General features: G+C 41.7%; 1 protein-coding gene across 2 annotated transcripts in view; it reads right to left on the bottom strand.

The window, feature by feature from the left end:
• The window catches only part of dscamb (Down syndrome cell adhesion molecule b), a 132,166-nt gene that overhangs the window by 7,521 nt on the left and 105,822 nt on the right, over positions 1–18,823 (bottom strand). Inside the window, exons 12-30 of one of the 2 annotated variants that reach the window (XM_085245510.1) lie at positions 12,982–13,178; positions 12,417–12,513; positions 12,160–12,288; positions 11,849–12,016; positions 11,219–11,289; positions 10,534–10,777; positions 9,675–9,821; positions 8,596–8,751; positions 8,368–8,501; positions 8,087–8,240; positions 7,801–7,918; positions 7,552–7,718; positions 6,983–7,081; positions 5,809–5,997; positions 4,746–5,036; positions 2,191–2,367; positions 1,810–1,840; positions 1,455–1,570; positions 1,211–1,375 (exon numbers count right to left, since the gene is read on the bottom strand). In XM_085245510.1, the coding sequence (XP_085101636.1) occupies positions 1,211–1,375; positions 1,455–1,570; positions 1,810–1,840; positions 2,191–2,367; positions 4,746–5,036; positions 5,809–5,997; positions 6,983–7,081; positions 7,552–7,718; positions 7,801–7,918; positions 8,087–8,240; positions 8,368–8,501; positions 8,596–8,751; positions 9,675–9,821; positions 10,534–10,777; positions 11,219–11,289; positions 11,849–12,016; positions 12,160–12,288; positions 12,417–12,513; positions 12,982–13,178 (2,850 nt within the window). The remainder of the gene's footprint in view (positions 1–1,210; positions 1,376–1,454; positions 1,571–1,809; positions 1,841–2,190; positions 2,368–4,745; positions 5,037–5,808; positions 5,998–6,982; positions 7,082–7,551; positions 7,719–7,800; positions 7,919–8,086; positions 8,241–8,367; positions 8,502–8,595; positions 8,752–9,674; positions 9,822–10,533; positions 10,778–11,218; positions 11,290–11,848; positions 12,017–12,159; positions 12,289–12,416; positions 12,514–12,981; positions 13,179–18,823) is intronic. The other variant, XM_085245511.1, reaches the window with a different exon arrangement.

Below are 18,823 nucleotides of genomic sequence, written 5' to 3'. Positions count from 1 at the left end.
CAGACAGACACACAAACCGTCACCTATCACCCTGACCCAGACAGACTACTGGTCTATTCACTGCTGGGCAGATTCAGTCTTTAAAAAAGGCCTGGATTGGATCTGTGCAGAGAAGAATAGTGCTGGTAATTGTAGTAGGTCAGGCTGTAATTTTATCTGTGCGGATGGGGGGATAAATGATGGAGGTGTTTGGCCAGCAGCAGGGAGGAGGAAAAAAAAGCAGAGTCAGCATCTGGGTTCATGCCCCACCGGACAAATTAAACGACCCAATCGTGTGGCTGTTTGATTAAAAATGACTGCAAATGCGTGTGTTTGACTGTGATGAATATTGGACTCGTGCCCATGTTTTCAATTTTATGTGAGCACAGATATGCTGTTGTTCTGTTTATGTCTTGTTTATGTGTTGGCAGATATCAAGTAAAGCTAAAAAGCACATGTTAATGAAAATTAAGAACTTTTCTGATGAATTACAGTCATATTTTTTACAGTCAAGAACCCTGCTGCTGTACTTTTGGAGAGGGAGGTTATCTCACCCTGTCAGTTCAGCACCTTGAGTCTTCTACTATAAAGTAGAATATAATCATTCCATTTAGTTTTGATTTACATTTCAAACAGCCTGTTGTAAAATGAATAATTTAAAGTTTAAGCCATTTAATTAGGACAAAATGAACCGCGTGACTCGGTGTTACAAATACCACAATATATTGTTAGGTGAATCCATCTGCAGCTAACAAAATCACTTTGGTACATCACTAAGTGTGTGCATTGAGGTCTGCGTCTGTACTCGGGTCCAGCTGGCCAGTTGGAGCACGGCAGTCAGATGGGAATATGTCAAGAAAAGGCAGGGAGATAACAGCTCTTCATCACTTCTGCTTCAGTGGGACTCAAACACCAGAAGCCCAGCTGTTGTGCTTTGTCATCTCACTGCTGAAAGGTGGTACAATACTCCACGTGAGCTGCCTACTGTTAAACTCAGACCAGCTAGAAAACCCATTTGCTTTGCATGTACTGTACTTCAGCGCGATTTGCACTGAAAAGCTTTTACTGTTTGTGTTTTATGGTGTAAGATGAAGCTGCAGAACAACCAAATAAAACAATATTACTGCTTTATCCACAAGACAGTATTCAACAGTATGCTAGAAGCACAGCACAGCACTTGCAGTAGTATTAGTATTATTAGTAGTAGAGGAAATAAATGTTGAGCACTGACGGTGGTGGGACTCACTGGTTCCAGGCCTAGCATCGGACACATCCACCAGCGGTCCAGTGGCCTGTGACAGAGACTGGTAGTGGACTGTGTGGGTCACTGTGGAGGACTTCTGTTTATTGGTCTCCCCAAAGTCATTGTCTGTCAGCAGCACGGTAGACCTGTCATCTGCAAAACGGAGGAAAAGACTTTAAGTATCGTCCATATTTTACACTTAGACGCACAAGTCTGACTTTGAGGGCCTTACCGATTGTCTCCATGGTGTCTCTCTCCTCGATGAGGAGCTGTGCTCTGGGGATGTCGATGTGCATTCTTAGCGTTTGCTGCTGCTTGTTCACTGTGTCAGGGGTCCGGGTGTTCTTACTGAGGAGATTAATAGGAAAAAAATCCTTACTTTTCAGCTGTGATTTTGCACTATATTGCAGAAATGCTAATTCAATTTAATTTAAGCTGATAAGTAGCTGTAAGAAAGCAGGAGGGACAGTGTGCATGCGATATATTTGATTCTTACTGATGGGCACTGTAACTCCGGGCTACACAGTGATTTATGTTCCCCGCTCAAAGGAAAGCTGTGTGCATAAATTAAAATTAGGAACACATACCTCATCAGCATTTCTGCCAGGCTTTTGGCATCTGTGAAGTCAGCAAAGAGGCAGTTAATATACTATAATAGCACTGTCCTAGTTGATAATCCACAGCAGCGCTAAGAGTCTACAATCACTGACAACAACTCTTACAGAAAGGCGCCAGGTGCAAAATACTCACAGAGGCAATTTCTTCATTTTAAAGGCAAACTAAGCCTAAAGTTTTACATTTAAGATTAATTACACAACACATTTTTGTCCGAGTGCTTATCTGTGTAATGGAGATCAGGTTTGCACACAGACATGTTGGGTTTATGGACCAGATTTACACTTCACACTGTAAACAGAATGCAAATTCATACAAATTATAAAAGCAACACAACTTAATCTACAACCCACCTCTGAGTCTTTTGAGCCTCTGCTCCCGCCTTCTCCTCTTTAGCACCATGAGCATAATAAAAACCAGCACAGCCACCACAAGAATAGAGGTGATGGTCACCACCATCTTCAGACCTCCACTGCCTGACATGTTGTCTGAGATGGGATCTCCTGTTTTCAGCAGAGGAGGGATGGTGCCTTGAAAGGAGGGTGAAAAAACAACATTTGTTAACATTTTCAAATACTTTGCTTTTGAATCTTCAAAAACATTTAATATTCTACAACAACAAAGTGCTGTTGATGGTTTCCTGCAAGACAAACACTGAAGATAAGCTTTTATGCAACACAGTTAAAGAATACAGGGATGATAAGATGCTGATTCTCTCTTAGGATGCTGCTTTTCCACATGCGTGTTCTTTATTGGGATGTCACAAAGGATTCAGCCGAACCCCAAGAGAAGACTCGAGTACTCATGACCAGTCGGTGGATTTAAACCTGGTTAACATGGTTGCAAACCTTTGCACACTTTTTAACTTGCAAAAATATATGTATTTGTGACATTTTGGTGCTGTTTTAAACGGCATGCACATTGGCAACATTGGATCAGCTTGTCCATTTCCTGTCTATGTTTGTGAAGTAGCTGTTTTCATCTGGTCTTAATTTATTAGTTAAACTATTTTCTTCCTGGTCTCAAAACCTTTTCAGTTCAATTCAATTTATTTTTATTTATATAGCACCAAATCACAACAACAGTCCCTTCCCGGTGCTTTATATTGTAAGGTAGAGACCTTACAACAATACAGAAAACCCCAACAATCAAATGACTGCTTTGATTAAGCACTTAGCAACAGTGGGAAGGAAAAACTCCCTTTCAACAGGAAAAAATCTCTGGCGAAACCAGCCTCAGGGAGGGGCAGCCATCTGCCATAGCTGGTGGGGGGATGATGGGGAACCAGGTTTGTAGCAGACTGAATATGTGGTGTTAAGTCCGCAGGACTGCTTCTCAGCAGCTGCATTAAGCTGTAGACCCACTCTCACACTCACAATAGCATCCACACACACTTGTGTCCCACACACACTCACTCACATACATGCATGCACGCACACATAACACCCTTACAGGCAGCTTACACATCTAAGCAAAGCTCTTCAAAGGAAATAAGTTAACCGTCTGGAGAGCACAGTGCTTACAAGTTCCTATCCTTCTTCACAGATCCTTTGTGCATGACTGACACAATCTGTAGCCCAAGGCAAATAGAGCGACGCCACAGCCCATGGAGAATCAGAAGACCATCCCCATTCTCTTACTGAGCCTTGTTCAAAGGCTGATAAAACAGTGGGACAGACAATCTAAATAAAAAATACATTCTCGACTGTAGGCAGAAGTGCAGAATGGCACTTTATGGTGTAACGCCGACTCTGCGAGCAGCAAACAGCACCAGAGTATTTAACAGAAGCTTTACTGAACAGACCTCTCAAGTCTGAGAAGCAACGAAAGGATCACACTTTTGCTGTAGTGTTTCCTCGGCTCAGAACAGCCTTCGATTCAAGTCTTCCTTTAACAGTTTGACCCTTCTTAACAGCTAATATATTTTGATTCTTATTATGAGCTATTTTTGTGTATTTTTCATGTAGGATACCTTGTTATTCGTTTCAAATTTTTCTGCTCATTGGAAATATTCTTCAAACTCTGGAACACTCTACAGTTTTCTGTATAAATAAACAATTACTATTATTATTACTGTTAATTGCAATCATTGTAAATACACTATACGGACAAAGGTACGGGACCACACCTCTAAATCTTTTAATTTTAATGTTTTTATTGCCACAGCTGTATAAAATCAACCACCAAGCCATACGGCAGGGGTGGGCAACTCCAGGCCTCGAGGGCTGGTGTCCTGCAGGTTTTAGATATCACCCTGGGTCAAAACACCTGAATCACATGATTACTTCATTACCAAGCCTCTGGAAAACTTTAGGACATGTTGACGAGGTCATTTAGCCATCAACTGTGTTGGATCAAGGACACACCAGCCCTCGAGGCCTGGAGTTGCCCACCCTGCCATATGGCCTGCCTTTACAAACATTTGTGAAAGAATAGGTCGTTCTAAAGAGCTCACTGGAATCGAGTGAGGTACTGTAACAGGATGCCACCATTGCAACAAGTTAGTTTCTGGAATTTCTTCATTCCTAGATATTACATGATCAATTAAAAATGGTTTTATTGCAACATGGAAGTGTTCAGCAACCAGATCAACTCAACCCTGTAGTGTTGATGGTGTTTAAGACTCCCCAGCGCTCTGCTGACAAGTTCCAAATCTGGCATCAACATCTAAGTATGTTTGACCATATACTGTAGTCTTGGGCTCAGACTGGTTTCTTGCAATAGAATGACAGGGTTAAACATTTCCCAACAGACTTTCGTTTTAGTAAGAGCCCAATTTTGCTAATAACATTTCTTCCATCTACTTTTCACATTTTTAGTATTTCTTTAAACATTTTTATGATTTCTTGAGTCATCCATGATTCATCCAAAGATCCGTAACATGCAAACTGTTAAAATCCAAACTCACTTCCATCAGCATTCAAAGTAGCAAAGGTGATCCTCTTCTCTGCTGAGCCGGCGCTGTTGGTGACCTTCATCTGCAGTTCGTACCACGTCGCCTCCTGCAATTCGTACAGGATGTAGCTCTTGGTCAGCGATGTGCGCTGGGCTGTGGTCCAGGTGCCTAAGTCCACTGCTCGGTACTCCAGTATAAAGGAGGTGATTGGACAGCCTCCGTTATTCCAGCCAGCCAGGTTGAGCCTGGCCCTCGTGGAGTTGATGCTGGTGAAGAGTTCATGTTCTTTGGCAAATTGAGGTTCTGAAGAGAATACAGAAAGAAAGTTACAACTTTTGCAAGTAAATACCAACTGACCTTGAAAAACAAAGTCAGTATCAGTGATTGAAATCAAAGTAGCTTAAGTATTATTTTAGATATAGTTCACCACTATTTAGCAGATATCTATGTCTGCCCGCTTGGTGCACCCACACATGACTGTGTGGGTGCACCAAGCTCGCCACTGAAGCTAGCTAGCATTAGCTGCTAAATGTCACCATCTTGTCCAAATATGGATTCCCTCATCTAAGCTCATGAATCCTCTCTCTGTGGGAAAACTGTAACAACTATTTTTGCTTTGACTGCAGAGCACATAACAAATTTATTAAACACAAATAAAACAATAAACACAAATATCAAAAACTTGTTTTAAAACTAAAAATTATAAGTAAATAACTTTCATTTGGTCATATGATCTTCTGCATTTTTGTAAAATAGAAAAAAAAAAATCACAGAAAACAACAATAATTATATTTTAGCATTAAAAAAGTTTTCATTAAAGAGCTTGCACCTAACTGGTGCATTAATCATTGCAGTAACATTAAAAAATATGTTATTAATTACCAGTACTGCTAATTTGGGGTAGGTGTGGCATAAAGTTTGTTGTATAGGGTTAGGGTATATTATTTATTTTAAAAGCACCCTTTCCTGGTCAACTATACCCAATGTTGTAGCACTGCTGTTCGCATATTAATACTTGTTAGTATAATAATAATAATAATAAAAATAATATTTTTTTTAAAAAAGTACTCCACACCTTTCCCATGAGTCTTAGCTTCAATGATCTCACTGATGCGCCCTGGTCCCACTGCATTCTGGGCCGTCAGAGTGAATTTGTACCACGTGCCACACTTCAGGTTCTCCAGGCGGTATGAACGCTCGCTGGGGCTGATGGGAAAACTGCCCCACTGCTCACTGTTATCTTCTGAGTACTGCAGAATGTAACCTGCGAGGAGGAGAAAGAGGTATGAATGAAGACATGACACAGTATATCTGGAGTGAGCTGAGTCCGAATAAATTTGATATTTTTCCAGTAATACATAGTAAGCTTGTGTTCCTACCTTTTTAATATATTTATGGCTCCACAGTTAATTATTGGATGTAAGAAAGTATTTTGTTTACAGAGACAAACATTTGTAGCCTTTAATTCACCAGAATGTTTTCTGGTCCTGCATTTATCATCAAAGGAAAACTCTCAATAATGCTTAGACAGAGGCTTATTCTGGAAATTCCTGGAACAATTTCGAAAAATGTTATGACACGGAAGAACTTAAACATCTAAAAAGGATCTCAACTGTGAATCAAGGCAAACAGGTCCAACTATTTCAGATAAATTTGGCACGTATCGGCTAGGAAGCTGAAAAATTTAATCACAGTTTGTTTATAGGTTTTGTGGTCAAAGGATGAGGAAAAATAGACCAACCGCTCATCACAGGATCCCGAGAAAAGGCTGCATGCTAGCCTGCAAACAGACATCAGTAAACTTGCAGTAGATGTGTGTATTTTGGTGATGGCTGTTGCTTTGTGCAGGAAAGCAAAACAAATATCACAGAGAAGGTATCATAGACAGCTTCTTTAACGGCTCCAGCTCTGAGCACAGGAGCCCCTCGATTATGTGCAATGATAAATCACTACAACTAGTCTCAGTGTGATTACACTTTCTTTAAGATGGAGCGCTTTAATCTTCACTTAAAAGGACCTAATCTTCCCTGCTGCTTTTTAATCTGGCTTTTAGGACTCCAGTATTGTGCTGCACCAGCAGATAATGAGACACGAGCAGCAGAAATGGGGGTCAGGCCACAGTTTGTGTGTGGTGGTGGTGGTGGGGGTAATTGTTGTTATATAAAGGTGTATGTTGTTGACCATCCACTTCCTTGTACTGTCTGTTGTATGTGCACATGTTATGTTCTGTGGATGTTGGACACCCTCACCTCTGATTGAACTCCCTCCGTTGTCTCCTGGTATCCATGACAATGTGATCGATGTGGTGGTGGTCTTGGTCACTGTGAGGCGTGGCTGATCAGGTGGTACTGTGGATATGAGGACAAACAAAGGTCAATGCTCGGTTAGTCGCTTGGATTAAAGTGTCTCATGGTTCACTTGATGCAAGTAAAAAGTCAGTTTACTCTATATGGTGTTCACTGTAATTAGGAATTGGGTTGGGCACCTTGCTGTCTTTAGAACTGCAGTAATTCTTCGTGACACAGATTCACAGATTTTGGTTTACATTGGTATGACAGCGTTAAACAGTTGCTGCAGATTTACTGGCTGCACTTCCATGAGTCCATGAATCTCCTGTTTCACCAGATCCCAAAGGTGCTTCCCTGTTCTGATCCTTGGTTTGGTCTTGACCATGTCTATACGCCTAAACCCTGAGCACTGAGTTTGTGCCGTGTGATTGGCTGATTAGACATTTGTGTTAATGAGCAGCTGAACAGGTGTACCTCACCCAAATGCCAGTGAGTGTGTATATAAAAGGTAGAAAATAAATATTTCTTACCTTGCACCTGCAAATTGAGTGTGATCTCATCTGACCCCCAGTTGTTGCTGGCCACACAGCTGTAGTTCCCAGAATCCTCTGCTTTCACTGTACGGATGAGGAAGCTGCCATTGCCGTAGACAATACGACGACCATCCACCAGGACGGGTGTAGGTGTCCCATTGGTGCTGGAAAAAGGCATGAAAATAATCTAACTGTATCCTGCTGACCAGTACTACATGCTTGTTTGTGCGTCTGTGTGAGACCTACTTTCCCTTGAGCCACTTGATGGTGGGAGGAGGGTCTCCAACCGCCCTGCATGGTAAAACAATGTCCTTCATCCAAGGAGTGGTCACTGTCCCATTAAACGTCAGGATCCTCGCTGGAGCTAAAAGCAGCACAAAAATAAGTTACTGTTCCTGTCTTCTTATAAGTTTATGCTCTGTGTGATTAAAGCACCACTATTAAAGGAACCATGCAATTCCACTTAAAGAAATAATCCGTGGGAAAATTCCTACATGACACAAAAAAGGCCAGTTTAGTTAGGATTTTGTACCTTTGGCCAGAGGCTGCACTGTGATTTTCTCACTGTTGTTGCCGTGACCTGCAGCAGTCACAGCCACCACCCAGATACTGTACTGTCTGGTCAGAACCAAGTTTGGGATCCTGTAGATGTATGCATCTGGAGAAGCTTCAAACTCACTCATCACCTGTGAAGCGAAGGGACGGAAAGGATTAATGTATCACTGGGCAGCATCAGCATGAGAAAGTGCAGAGAGGCTTGTGAGGAAGACTGAAGAAGACCATGAAAATCTTGTGGTATACAAATGCTATTACCATCGGATGCAGGTTGGAGCAGAAGACGATGTATTTCCTGATGATGCCATTGAGTTTGAGCGGAGGCAGCCAGGACACGTAGACTTCTGAGCCACTGGAGGCCGCGGCCTTCACTCCTGCTGGAGGCCCAGGAACTGCAGAGGAACAACACAGTGCCATTTACACTGAAGCATTTTCCAGGAGCAACTAAACTATAGTCAACGGGGAGTTATCTGGTATTTCTTATACCATCCTCTTTGGTGCGGACGTAGATCTGTTCACTGCGGACACCATCTCCAGCATTTGTGAAGGCTAACACCTGGATGCTGTAGTTGGTGTACTTCTCCAAACCATCGAGCTCCAGAGAAGGCTGACTGGTGGTCATATTTCTGATTTCTCCCAGTTCTGACACAAAAAAAGAAACATGTTAATAAGTCTGAATGTATAAACTGCGGCAGAGTAGAGCAAGAGCAGTTAATTCAGCTCTGAAAAGTTACAAAACTATCCCCCTTCAAATGTGATAAAACTTAGATAAAGTATTTTAACCCGACAAAACTTTATTATATTATTACTCGGATTTTTACTCTACTCTCATCTTCTCTTCCCTCTCTTCTTATGTCCTGTCACTCAGAGCTGAAGCAATGAGGCTCGCTGGAATTATTGCACTGTGAATTATTGATGGCGCCCAGCCAGACTGCAGGTTCGCTCACTGCTATACTGCTATATATTCACAGGAAATACAACCACAAATCTTCCCTCTGTGAACTGCAGGCTTCGCGTTTCTACTGCTGATTAGCATTTGTGAGCAATCAGGATGTAGTGTAACGCACCGCTGATTGTCCAAAAGTCACATGCTGGTCACAAAATATGAAAAATATAAAACATGCAAGTACGTTTATAATCCCAAGGAGATAAAACTGCATGAGACGTAAAAAAAAACAAAACATTATTATTAATGCAACAAGGTGGCTGGAAATTATATTTAAACCTTTAAAAATGGGTAAAAATGAGCTCATCGTTCTGCTGCTAACCACAAACAGGATGAGTCAGAGACAAAGCACCATGAGTGTTGAATAAGTGATAACTGTCCTATACACACACACACACACACACACACACACACACACACTGAAACAGCTTCAAAACACCATTTTACATCATATTGTTGCACCTTGACAAAACCACAGCGCCACCTAGTGCCTGGGTAAGCAAGCAACAGCAATGAAATAAAGACAGGGACCAAAGGATTGGCCTAAGTGGCAACTAAAAGGTGTGTGTGTGTGTGTGTGTGTGTGTGTGTGTGTGTGTGTGTGTGTGTATGCTAGTACCTCCGTCAGGCAGGTTGGCCCAGTAGATGACTCTGTAGCCCTGCAGGTTCCCGTTCAGAGCCTCCCTGGGTAGAGGTATCCAGGAGAGTGAAATGACCTCTGGAGACTTGGCCACTGCCAGAACATTTTCAGGAGGCCGAGACGGCACTATCAGAGACAAGGGAGACAAAAAAAAGTATTGAAGTGGAAGCATAATGGAGTCTTTTTAAGGAAAAGTACCCTCATCTAGGATATTGAACAAGTATCCAAAAATAAATCACACAAATACCTCCTGCCACCAAATATTAAGTCAAAACCTCCATTTATAAATCATTTTATTTTACAACTATGATTATTTTAAAATGAGGGAAGTTTATGATATATATTTGCATCCTGCAGTGATTCTGATATGTTAAATGTATTATTATGTTGACTAAGTCATATTCTAACATTAAATACTGAATGCATTCTTTAATTTTGGAAAAGAGATGTGTTTTGAGAGACAAAATAAAAGGTTTTAAATAAGAACAAACACTTTATTTTTCTTTTTAAGTTTGTATATCCTTCTATGTTAGAGCCCCAGACAGAAGAGAAGATTACTGTTTGATGTAATGCAGTTCAAAATATGCCCAGTAGATGGAAACCTTTTCACGAGAATAGCTTTAAGGTTTTGAGCCCCTGCTCATTTAAGGCTTGATGTGAGAGGAATCTGAGAATATGCTGATCCAGTTCAAAATATCTAAAACTGCTTCAGTTACAAATACAGAATAACTAAAATGCATTATTATGCTACAAACTACTCTAACTGCTAAAGTGCAACATTTTCAGTATGGCTGCATGGAAATGCACCAGGTAAGAGGCGCCCACATCCCCTGCTTACCATCCTCCAGTGTCTTAGTGACCACTTGCTGTGAAGATGGCCCGGTGCCTGCTCTGTTTGCAGCCTGCACCACCACACTGTACTGGGTGAATTTCTTCAGGTTGTCCAGCACGATGCTCTCTGTGGTATCGCCCGTGCTGTCCACACTGATAATGGTAAACTGGTGGCTCCCACCGGGGCTGTACTCCCTGTAGCCCACCTGGTAGCCACGGATCACACCGTTCTGCAGGTGTTTCTGTGGAGGCTGTGAGGAGAATCAGGAAGCTCAGACTTACTCAGATTCTTCCTATTGGGTAATTCTGAAATACTTTATGGCTAATTGTGTTTTATATTTGAAATAATTACATTAATACTTTGTCTTATGTCAGTCCATACATACCACAGATTTTAATCAATGCAGCTGAATACACTTAATTACTGTGTTCATTTCATTGTTAAATTCAAGATATAATTTTTACTTTATTGCAGTTTGTTTAAATTCCTGAAAAACACACAAAAAATAAATAAATAAATAAATAGAATGGCAAATGCAAATCAGTATTTGGTCTGTATTTGGAAAAATTCGGCTGTAAATTAAAAGACTGTCTAGTGTTTATTCTCGATGACTAATGAGATGCATGAGAATAGTCCCTGTGTATGAATGGCTCAGCTCATAAAGCGGCACTTAAAAACTTTCAAACAGCACCTTCCAGGAAACTTTGATGCTCTGTGGGGAGGTGGGCTCTAGAGTGACATCTTGTGGAGGGCCATCAGGAGCTGCAAATGAAGCACATCATTTAACGTTATTAAACACCGCTGGGTATAATGCGGGGAAAGATGATTCACTGTGAAATTTCATTTGTTTTCAATCGCGTTCAGCTACACTAGATGGTGCTGTTGAGCTAAGATTGCATGTTCCTCGATGCGCTTGCTGATTCATGACCCCAGCAGGTTTCACCTTAACTTAATAATAATTAAAAAAAGAAAAAAAAAACTTGTAACATCATCAACTTTAACCTTAAATAATGTGAGGAATGATATATGAATTTTAGCACTTTATTTTAGCAATGAATCTGATAAAATGTGCCATTTTAATGTGCTGGAATGCCTGAGGGAGGATCATTATAGGCAATAGAGGGTAAGTGAACACTGATAGAGATGACTAAAAGCAACGGTGGACTGAGCTGTTTCTCAAGATATAAAAAATGATGATGACCTGCATTTAAAGCAACTGCAAAATAATTACGTGCATGACGACTCAACAGGTTTGCGAGGCCGGAGGAAACAGGCTCTACGTTAAACAGAATATCACTCCCCCAAACTGAAGCTCACTGACCTGCTTCATCAGTAGTGATGGTGAGCTCATTGCTGGGGTTGCTGTTGCCGATAACGTTCTTGGCAACCATGCGGATGTTGTAAGTGGAGGAAGGGTGGAGGTCGATAATAGTGGCCTGGTTGAGCTGTGGCGAGACATCTTTGGTTACCTGGGCTGATAGCCATGATGCTAGAAGAAACAAAACACAAGCGGGTGAACACACACTGTCAAACAATCGATAAAGGTTTTGCTCTTTTATTAATTCTGGATTGTTGTTGTTTTTTTTAGTTTGACTCGTGATAGTTACATCGCTCCCCTCTCCTCGCGTCTACCTGATTTGTTCTTGCACTCAATATCGTATCCTGTGATCGGGCTATTTCCATCGAAGCCCATAGTCCAGCGGAGCGCTATGGTTCGATCTTTGACATCCCTAATCTCCACCTCGGGAGGGTCAGGAGGTTCTGTGGAACAGTAAGTTTGAGAGAGAAAGAGATACGAAATATCTCAAACACCAATAAATCACTCAAAACTTTTTCCTGAAACCAATCCACTGACACAAAAAAAAAAGCTGAGGTGAGTTGAAGCTCACCTTGCACTGTCAGCTGTATGATGCCTCGGTCCTCGCCGAAGGAGTTGATGGCATGACAGGAGAAAAACCCAGAGTCCTCGCGAAGAGTAGGCATAATCTACAGAGAAACACACCAAACTCGAGGCTTTCAAGTGTGCAGAGCTTTGCTATCAGGTAGGAATCTAAAACACTGTTTCATCCTGAGTGAGTTTAAAAGACAGCAGGGCACTGAACTCATCTCCAGCACTTTCATCTTTTAATTTGCGATAAACTAGAGAGAGGCTGGACCTCCACTCGATTATCTCTTGGCGTACATTGCTTCAATTTACTGCATTACATTTGTACTTGTTCATAATGTGTATTAACCATTAAATTTAATTGGAAAATACCTCCTTAATAATTAATAATTCATACTCAAAGATTAATACAATGAGAATGTCTTTTAGCCTGAGTTTTCCTCTGCCCTGCCTCCTCTACTCCTCCCTTTCTGCTTTCCATCTGTCTGTACAGATAAAATGACTGAAGGTTGGCGTGCTCCCCGAAGATTTGAAATGCGTTTCGATTTACAGTGAAACCGAGCACTTACCACGAGCGTTGAGATGACTTCGTCGGCCACCTCTTTGACAGTGACCACATATCTGCTGGTCTCGGGGTTGATAATGCGCTCTTCTTTCTCCCAGCGCACCATGATGGGTTTCTCTCCGTGAGCTATGCAGCTCATCCTCTTCTCCTCACCCTGCGTGGCAAGAGTGGTGTTCGGGTAGGAGGTGATCATGGCTGGTACTGAACGGAGAGTTGGGTGGGTAATGAGTAAAAGTGAAAAGAAAACAATATGGTTTACTGTATTTATTTGTTCTTGAACTCCACTACAGTAGCTTTGCATGATTCTCTGAAACAAGCTGTTTTAGCGCCTCTCCTTTTAAGGCCACCCTCCCTTTGAGCAAACTTTCAGAGCAAGAGTTAAACTTCAAGTAGACAGGATTACCCTGCTCACAGCCACACCCACATAATTGAGATGACCATATTAGGGATATCCCCTCTCTTTGTCATCATATCGAGCGAAGAGTAGAAAAAACTCCACTACATACACAAAGCTGACACACACAAATGTATCTACCTATATACAGAAAAAGGAAGGAAATTTGTTTTGGGGTGTGAAGGGTGACTATTTCTTTGTTGCAAATAAATCCTATATTGTTGGAAAGCCTCTTTATTTCCCTTTAAATATCGCCTATGTAAGGAAAATGCATTTGTGGGTTGAGCAGCAGAGTTGAGTAGGAGGGTTGGGCCCATGAAAAATTTGCCAAATATTCTCTGTCAATGTCAAACAGCTTATTTTGCTATTGACTCTTGTTTGGGGTCATTTATTTATTTAGATACACAGCCACAGCAACCTGGAACATCTTCTCAATTCCCAAATATTGGAGGTAGTCTCTGATAAACCCGGCTCTGTGGGGGTTGAGCACTGTCATCTCAGAGGATAGAGTTTGGTCTCAGACGGTGGAGATTTGGGATTGCCTGGAGTCTAACCCCAACAACTGTGAACACTTCTGAGTTCCATCTCACAGCAGTGTTTCCTCAGATTTCAATCATCCGATCCAATGAACAAGACCAAACCAGAGTCAATAGTTCTTCATGGGCGCAACCCAACTGCTCAACTCTGCTGCTCAACCCACAAATATGGCACCATTTGAGGGGAAATAAAGTAGAAGATTTATTAATTTCCTGACTGTTAGTGCTAGGTTTCTCTATATGTGGATGTGACATAATGCTTAATGTGTATGTGCCACTTTGGAATCACTACCTTCACGTTTTAGCATAGAGTTTTACATCAAATTAAAATATATCAATATGTATTTCCCAGAACATGGCACACTCTACTGTGTTTCTTGTCTAATGCTGAGAAAACTCTATTTCTGCTTTTTTGTGACAATTATGACAACCACTTAAACACTCCAGGGACCGCCACGAACTCCTGTTTGAGTCTGCCTGTCTCTCCCAGTACTTAGAAGACTGAAAAGGAGCCTTTCAGGTAAGCCAGCGCCTGCTTTGATAAAGACAGTGAAGGGTAACGTGCTCCTTTCTGAAGATGAGGTAGAGGAATGGAGGAAGGAGAAAAAAGCAGTGACTCCTGACTGAACTCCCTTCGGTCTGAGAGTGGAGTCGGTCTGGCTCTACACCGTAACCGCACACCAGGCTCATTAGCAGCACATCTAGCCCATGTGCGAGTGTGTCGTTCAGCAGAATGAGTATCTGTTGTGAACGTCTCTCACCCACAATCTCTACTCACACTATTCTCGTACTCACACTCTCTTTTATTCCATCTTTTTCTCCCTTCTTACACGAAGCTGTCTCCTGATCGTAACACTCGCAGAGACTTTCAGGTGCTATTCACACCATAATGATCTCTAAGGTGTGAAGCTCCTGAATTGGATTACACCATATTAGCTCCTGCAGTCTGAGCAGACTGAATGAATATGTTAATCTCCATCGAAGAGAGCATTATCTCAATTATTATTATACACTTTGCTATTCAAGTAAAACAATTCAGAGGATCCGACTGCTGTCAGTAGTGTTAGACAGCACATCGAAATCAGCAGCAGAATATGGTTATGGGTATCACTCCTATTAGAAAAGCTGTAATTACAGACGATACTGAATCTTAAAAGGTATCTAAGCAGACAAATATGAGCCACAGATTTCAACAAATGACAATAAATAATACATCAAATAATGTTTGCCACATGTAAATAATGTTTTATGAAGTTTTTTTTAAGTTTTATATTAAAATTGTATTCACAAGAGCATTTGAATAAATTGTAAAAGCATATTAAGGACATTCATTTAAATCTTGATTTCCACTTGGGATTATGCATGTCCTTACCTGCCAATTGTCACCCTAGCTTTCTCTAGTCTACAGTGCTGTGCAAAAGTCTTGAGCCATCCCTCATTTCCTTATATTTTACTAGGGACATGGAAAATGGGACATGGGTTCAGCAACTGAAATGTGCAACCATACATAAGAAAGAGTTTGTACGATTCTAACCAGATTCCAACTCAATATTTGTTATGTCCGCCTTTATTCTTCAACACAACCTGAGCTCTCTTAACTAACCTTTCTTGTCATTTCTTCAAGTAGTCTTCAGGAATAGTTCTCCAGGCTTCTTGAAGGACATTCAAAGTTCTTCTTCGGATGTTGTCTGCCTTTTCCCCCCATCCTCACTCAATATGGTCCCACACTGCTTCAATAATGTTGAGGTCCAGGCTCTGGGGAGGCCAGTCCATGACTGACAGTGTTGCAGTGTGTGTTTTTCCTATCCAATATCCTTTTACTGCATTGGCCATGTGTCATTGCCATGCCATCAATTCTGATCAAATCTCCAACACCACTGGCTAAAACGCAGCCCCAAACCCTGACAGAGCCTCCACCGTGTTTTACAGACAGCTGTACGTCTCTCCTGACCTTCTCCCTACATACTGATGATGATTAGAGCCAAAAAATGGATTCGTCTCTTCATAAGACTAGTTGCCACTGATTTTCACTTGAGTTTTTTGTTTAACTGGGCATACCTTAACCTTTCCTTCCCATATTCCTGAGACCATTTCTGATGAAGCTTAAGTGAACTGTAGATGGATCGACTGAGGAGTACGATGACTCTCTCAGGTACTGCTGTTTTTTAGGCCTGCAACCATGCTGCCAAGTTTTCACAGTTCATAGCTCTTGGGGAATTAGCGGTGCAAAGATTTTATGGCTATCAAACTGTTATCTTTGGTATTTTTCATCAATTGAACAAAAAAAATTTTTTTTGTGACAGACCACTAGTAACAAAGTGCCTAAAGATACAATTAAAAATAGATTTTTTTGCTGGTGTGTGTAGAAACAACAGCCTTGCTTTTTTATGCTTGAATGATTTATATGTCAGTCTTAAGTGGCTAAGAAAGCAAACAAAACAAAAACATTCCTCTGAAACTGGTCAGGTACAAGGACTGGACTGGACAGAGCGGGAAAAACAGCAAATGTCCAAAGTAAAGCTTTGAAAGACCTTCAGACAGCCTTGAGAGCTATTGCTCAAGACAAGAAAGTCTGGCTCCCTGAAAGCAAAATATAAAGAAATGAGGGCCGACTCAAGACTTTTGCATGATATCGTATCTGCTTTTTAATAATGGGCAGGTTTGGGGTTGTAATAGGCTGAAAGAGGTTACAAAATGATGCAAAACTGAGAGACGCTTTAGACTCCTTGTCATTTTAAGATTAATTAGTGGAGCAGCTTTCGTCGGTTAATCAGCTACAAAGGATTCTGTCAAAAAGACAAATCTCCAAGTCTTGTTTTTATTAGGAAAACACATTTGTACTACCGGTATATATGCGCTATGCATTTTGAGGTGTTTGCACGCAGTGGTGAGGACTGTGTGACTGAATAGGACAGTAACAGCAGCTACATGTGGCAGATGCTTTTGTAGCAGCGCTCCGAGGCCTTCGCTTCCAAGAAAGGAAGCGATACGTGTGTTTGACTCAGTGCGCGAGTGTCTGTACACTCCTGAACAACGTGCACGTATGTATGAATATGTGTGCGCACGAGAGCGGATGTGTCTGGGGGAGCTAAGTGGGCGAGCGCAGAGAGCAGAAAAGACTTGTGCTCATGACACATCTCAGCCACAGTACACGATGGAGGAGAGAGAGCGAGCATGTACCCCTGCAGCGCTAACTATGATCCCTCGCTCTCTCGCTCCATCTCCCTCCTCAGGCTCCCACCAGGACAGTGATGATTTAATGATGAGAGAGACCACTTTGATTATTCATACACAGCAGACAAGTCCGCTGGCCGTGCTGTTGTCTCACACAGGCGTACACGAACCTCAGATATGCACAGGCGCACACACATACTCACACTCAGAAATGCATAAATACAGCAACGTTGGCCTTGCACACATGCACAGTGCATCTACACACAATAGGCATGCATGTACACAAACAAATCCAAAGTAAAACACAGAGAGCACTGTAGAAACAGACCTGTTACCCACCGTCATCCACAAACACACACGCGCACACAAACACAAAGCATTCCTGTGGTTGAACCAGCATTTGTAGCTAACTTTGTAATAATTTATTTTGGCTGCACACAGTACGCTTTGATTATACTTGGAGTGCCAGGAAGGTTAGACAATCACAAGCCATTTAAAGTACTTGAAAACATAATTAATCATTTATTATCCCACACTTGTGTGAATGGCTATTTGCATGATGGCGTTTGAATTACTCTGATGTGTTGAAACGTCACGCAGGCTGAAAAATGCTGCAGATTATTTTTTGCTCAGTTGTTATTCATCATTTCGGTGGCATGCGTGAAGGTGTCGCTATACCGGATACCACACGTATCAAGGCCTCACCAGCGTTGGATTTTTAAGGTGAGTTCAGGCTTACACACATGCCATAAGCTCTGTGAGGATGTTTGATGAGTTAAATGATAACAACAGCACACTAATGTGTCAAAATAACAATGTTATAATAGTATTGGATGAATAAAAACCTTGGCCTGATGATGGCAAAGGGTGTTATCAAGTTTACAATACAATTTTTCCTTTTAAAATGAAAGGAGCAGAATAATAACACTGCCATCCTGCTCAGGATCTCTGCTTCTAGTGTGGCTAAAACAACCTGTAAATTCCCTCTAGAGGGAAAACTAAATTGTGTGCCTTATCTTTTAATTAGCTCAAACATGTCTTTGAAACATCTGTATATCTGTGATCATTTGCCATCTGCCAAAAACATCAGACTTATATCTCTCAGTCTTTTGTTTTTGATGCTCTACATTCAAATCAAGAGACTCGACAAGCACGTCCGCACACAAGCACGGATCCCGCGTACAGTAACCTCCCCCCACATACAAACAAACAAACACTTACACACAGACTCTTTCAACATGTTTCTCTGTCTTTTTTCCCTCCCTCACAGCACATTTTCATCTTTGAAGCAGCCAGCAAAAATCAAAAGGGGGTTGATACTCGTGCGCGTTTGTGTGTGCCTGCGCGGATGTGCACGCTCGGGTCTGTGCGCTATTGTGCGTGTCAGACTTGGGACTGCCGACGTTTAAACCTCATCCCTTATTCACTTGGAGCCCCTCCCTCTCCCTCGCTCCCAGCGCCATCATTCCCGTACCCACTGCCCCCGCGCAGGAAACTGCTGATTTATTTTGCATAGCAACTATGAATTTTAAGTGAGTCCTATAAACAGAGTCTCCTCAGCCCCATCTCTAAATGTTATTGCTCCTTAACAGGGGCTATTTTCTCCATCTAAATCGGAGGCCTCGGCGAGTTAACATCAACAGGGATCATGTTTGCTCATGAAAAGAACTCTAGAAAGGGCGCACAATGACTGTGAAATCACGTGTGCACGACTGTATTCATCATTTACGGTTGTACCTACG

Source organism: Mchenga conophoros, linkage group LG14 (genome assembly GCF_057382185.1).
Source record: "Mchenga conophoros isolate Kocher_MC1m ecotype Shallow Benthic linkage group LG14, M_conophoros_male_GT1.1, whole genome shotgun sequence".
In the NCBI taxonomy this organism is placed as follows: Eukaryota; Metazoa; Chordata; class Actinopteri; order Cichliformes; family Cichlidae; genus Mchenga; species Mchenga conophoros.
Note: the sequence above shows the minus strand (reverse complement) of the source record. Positions and strands in the feature narration are given on the sequence as shown.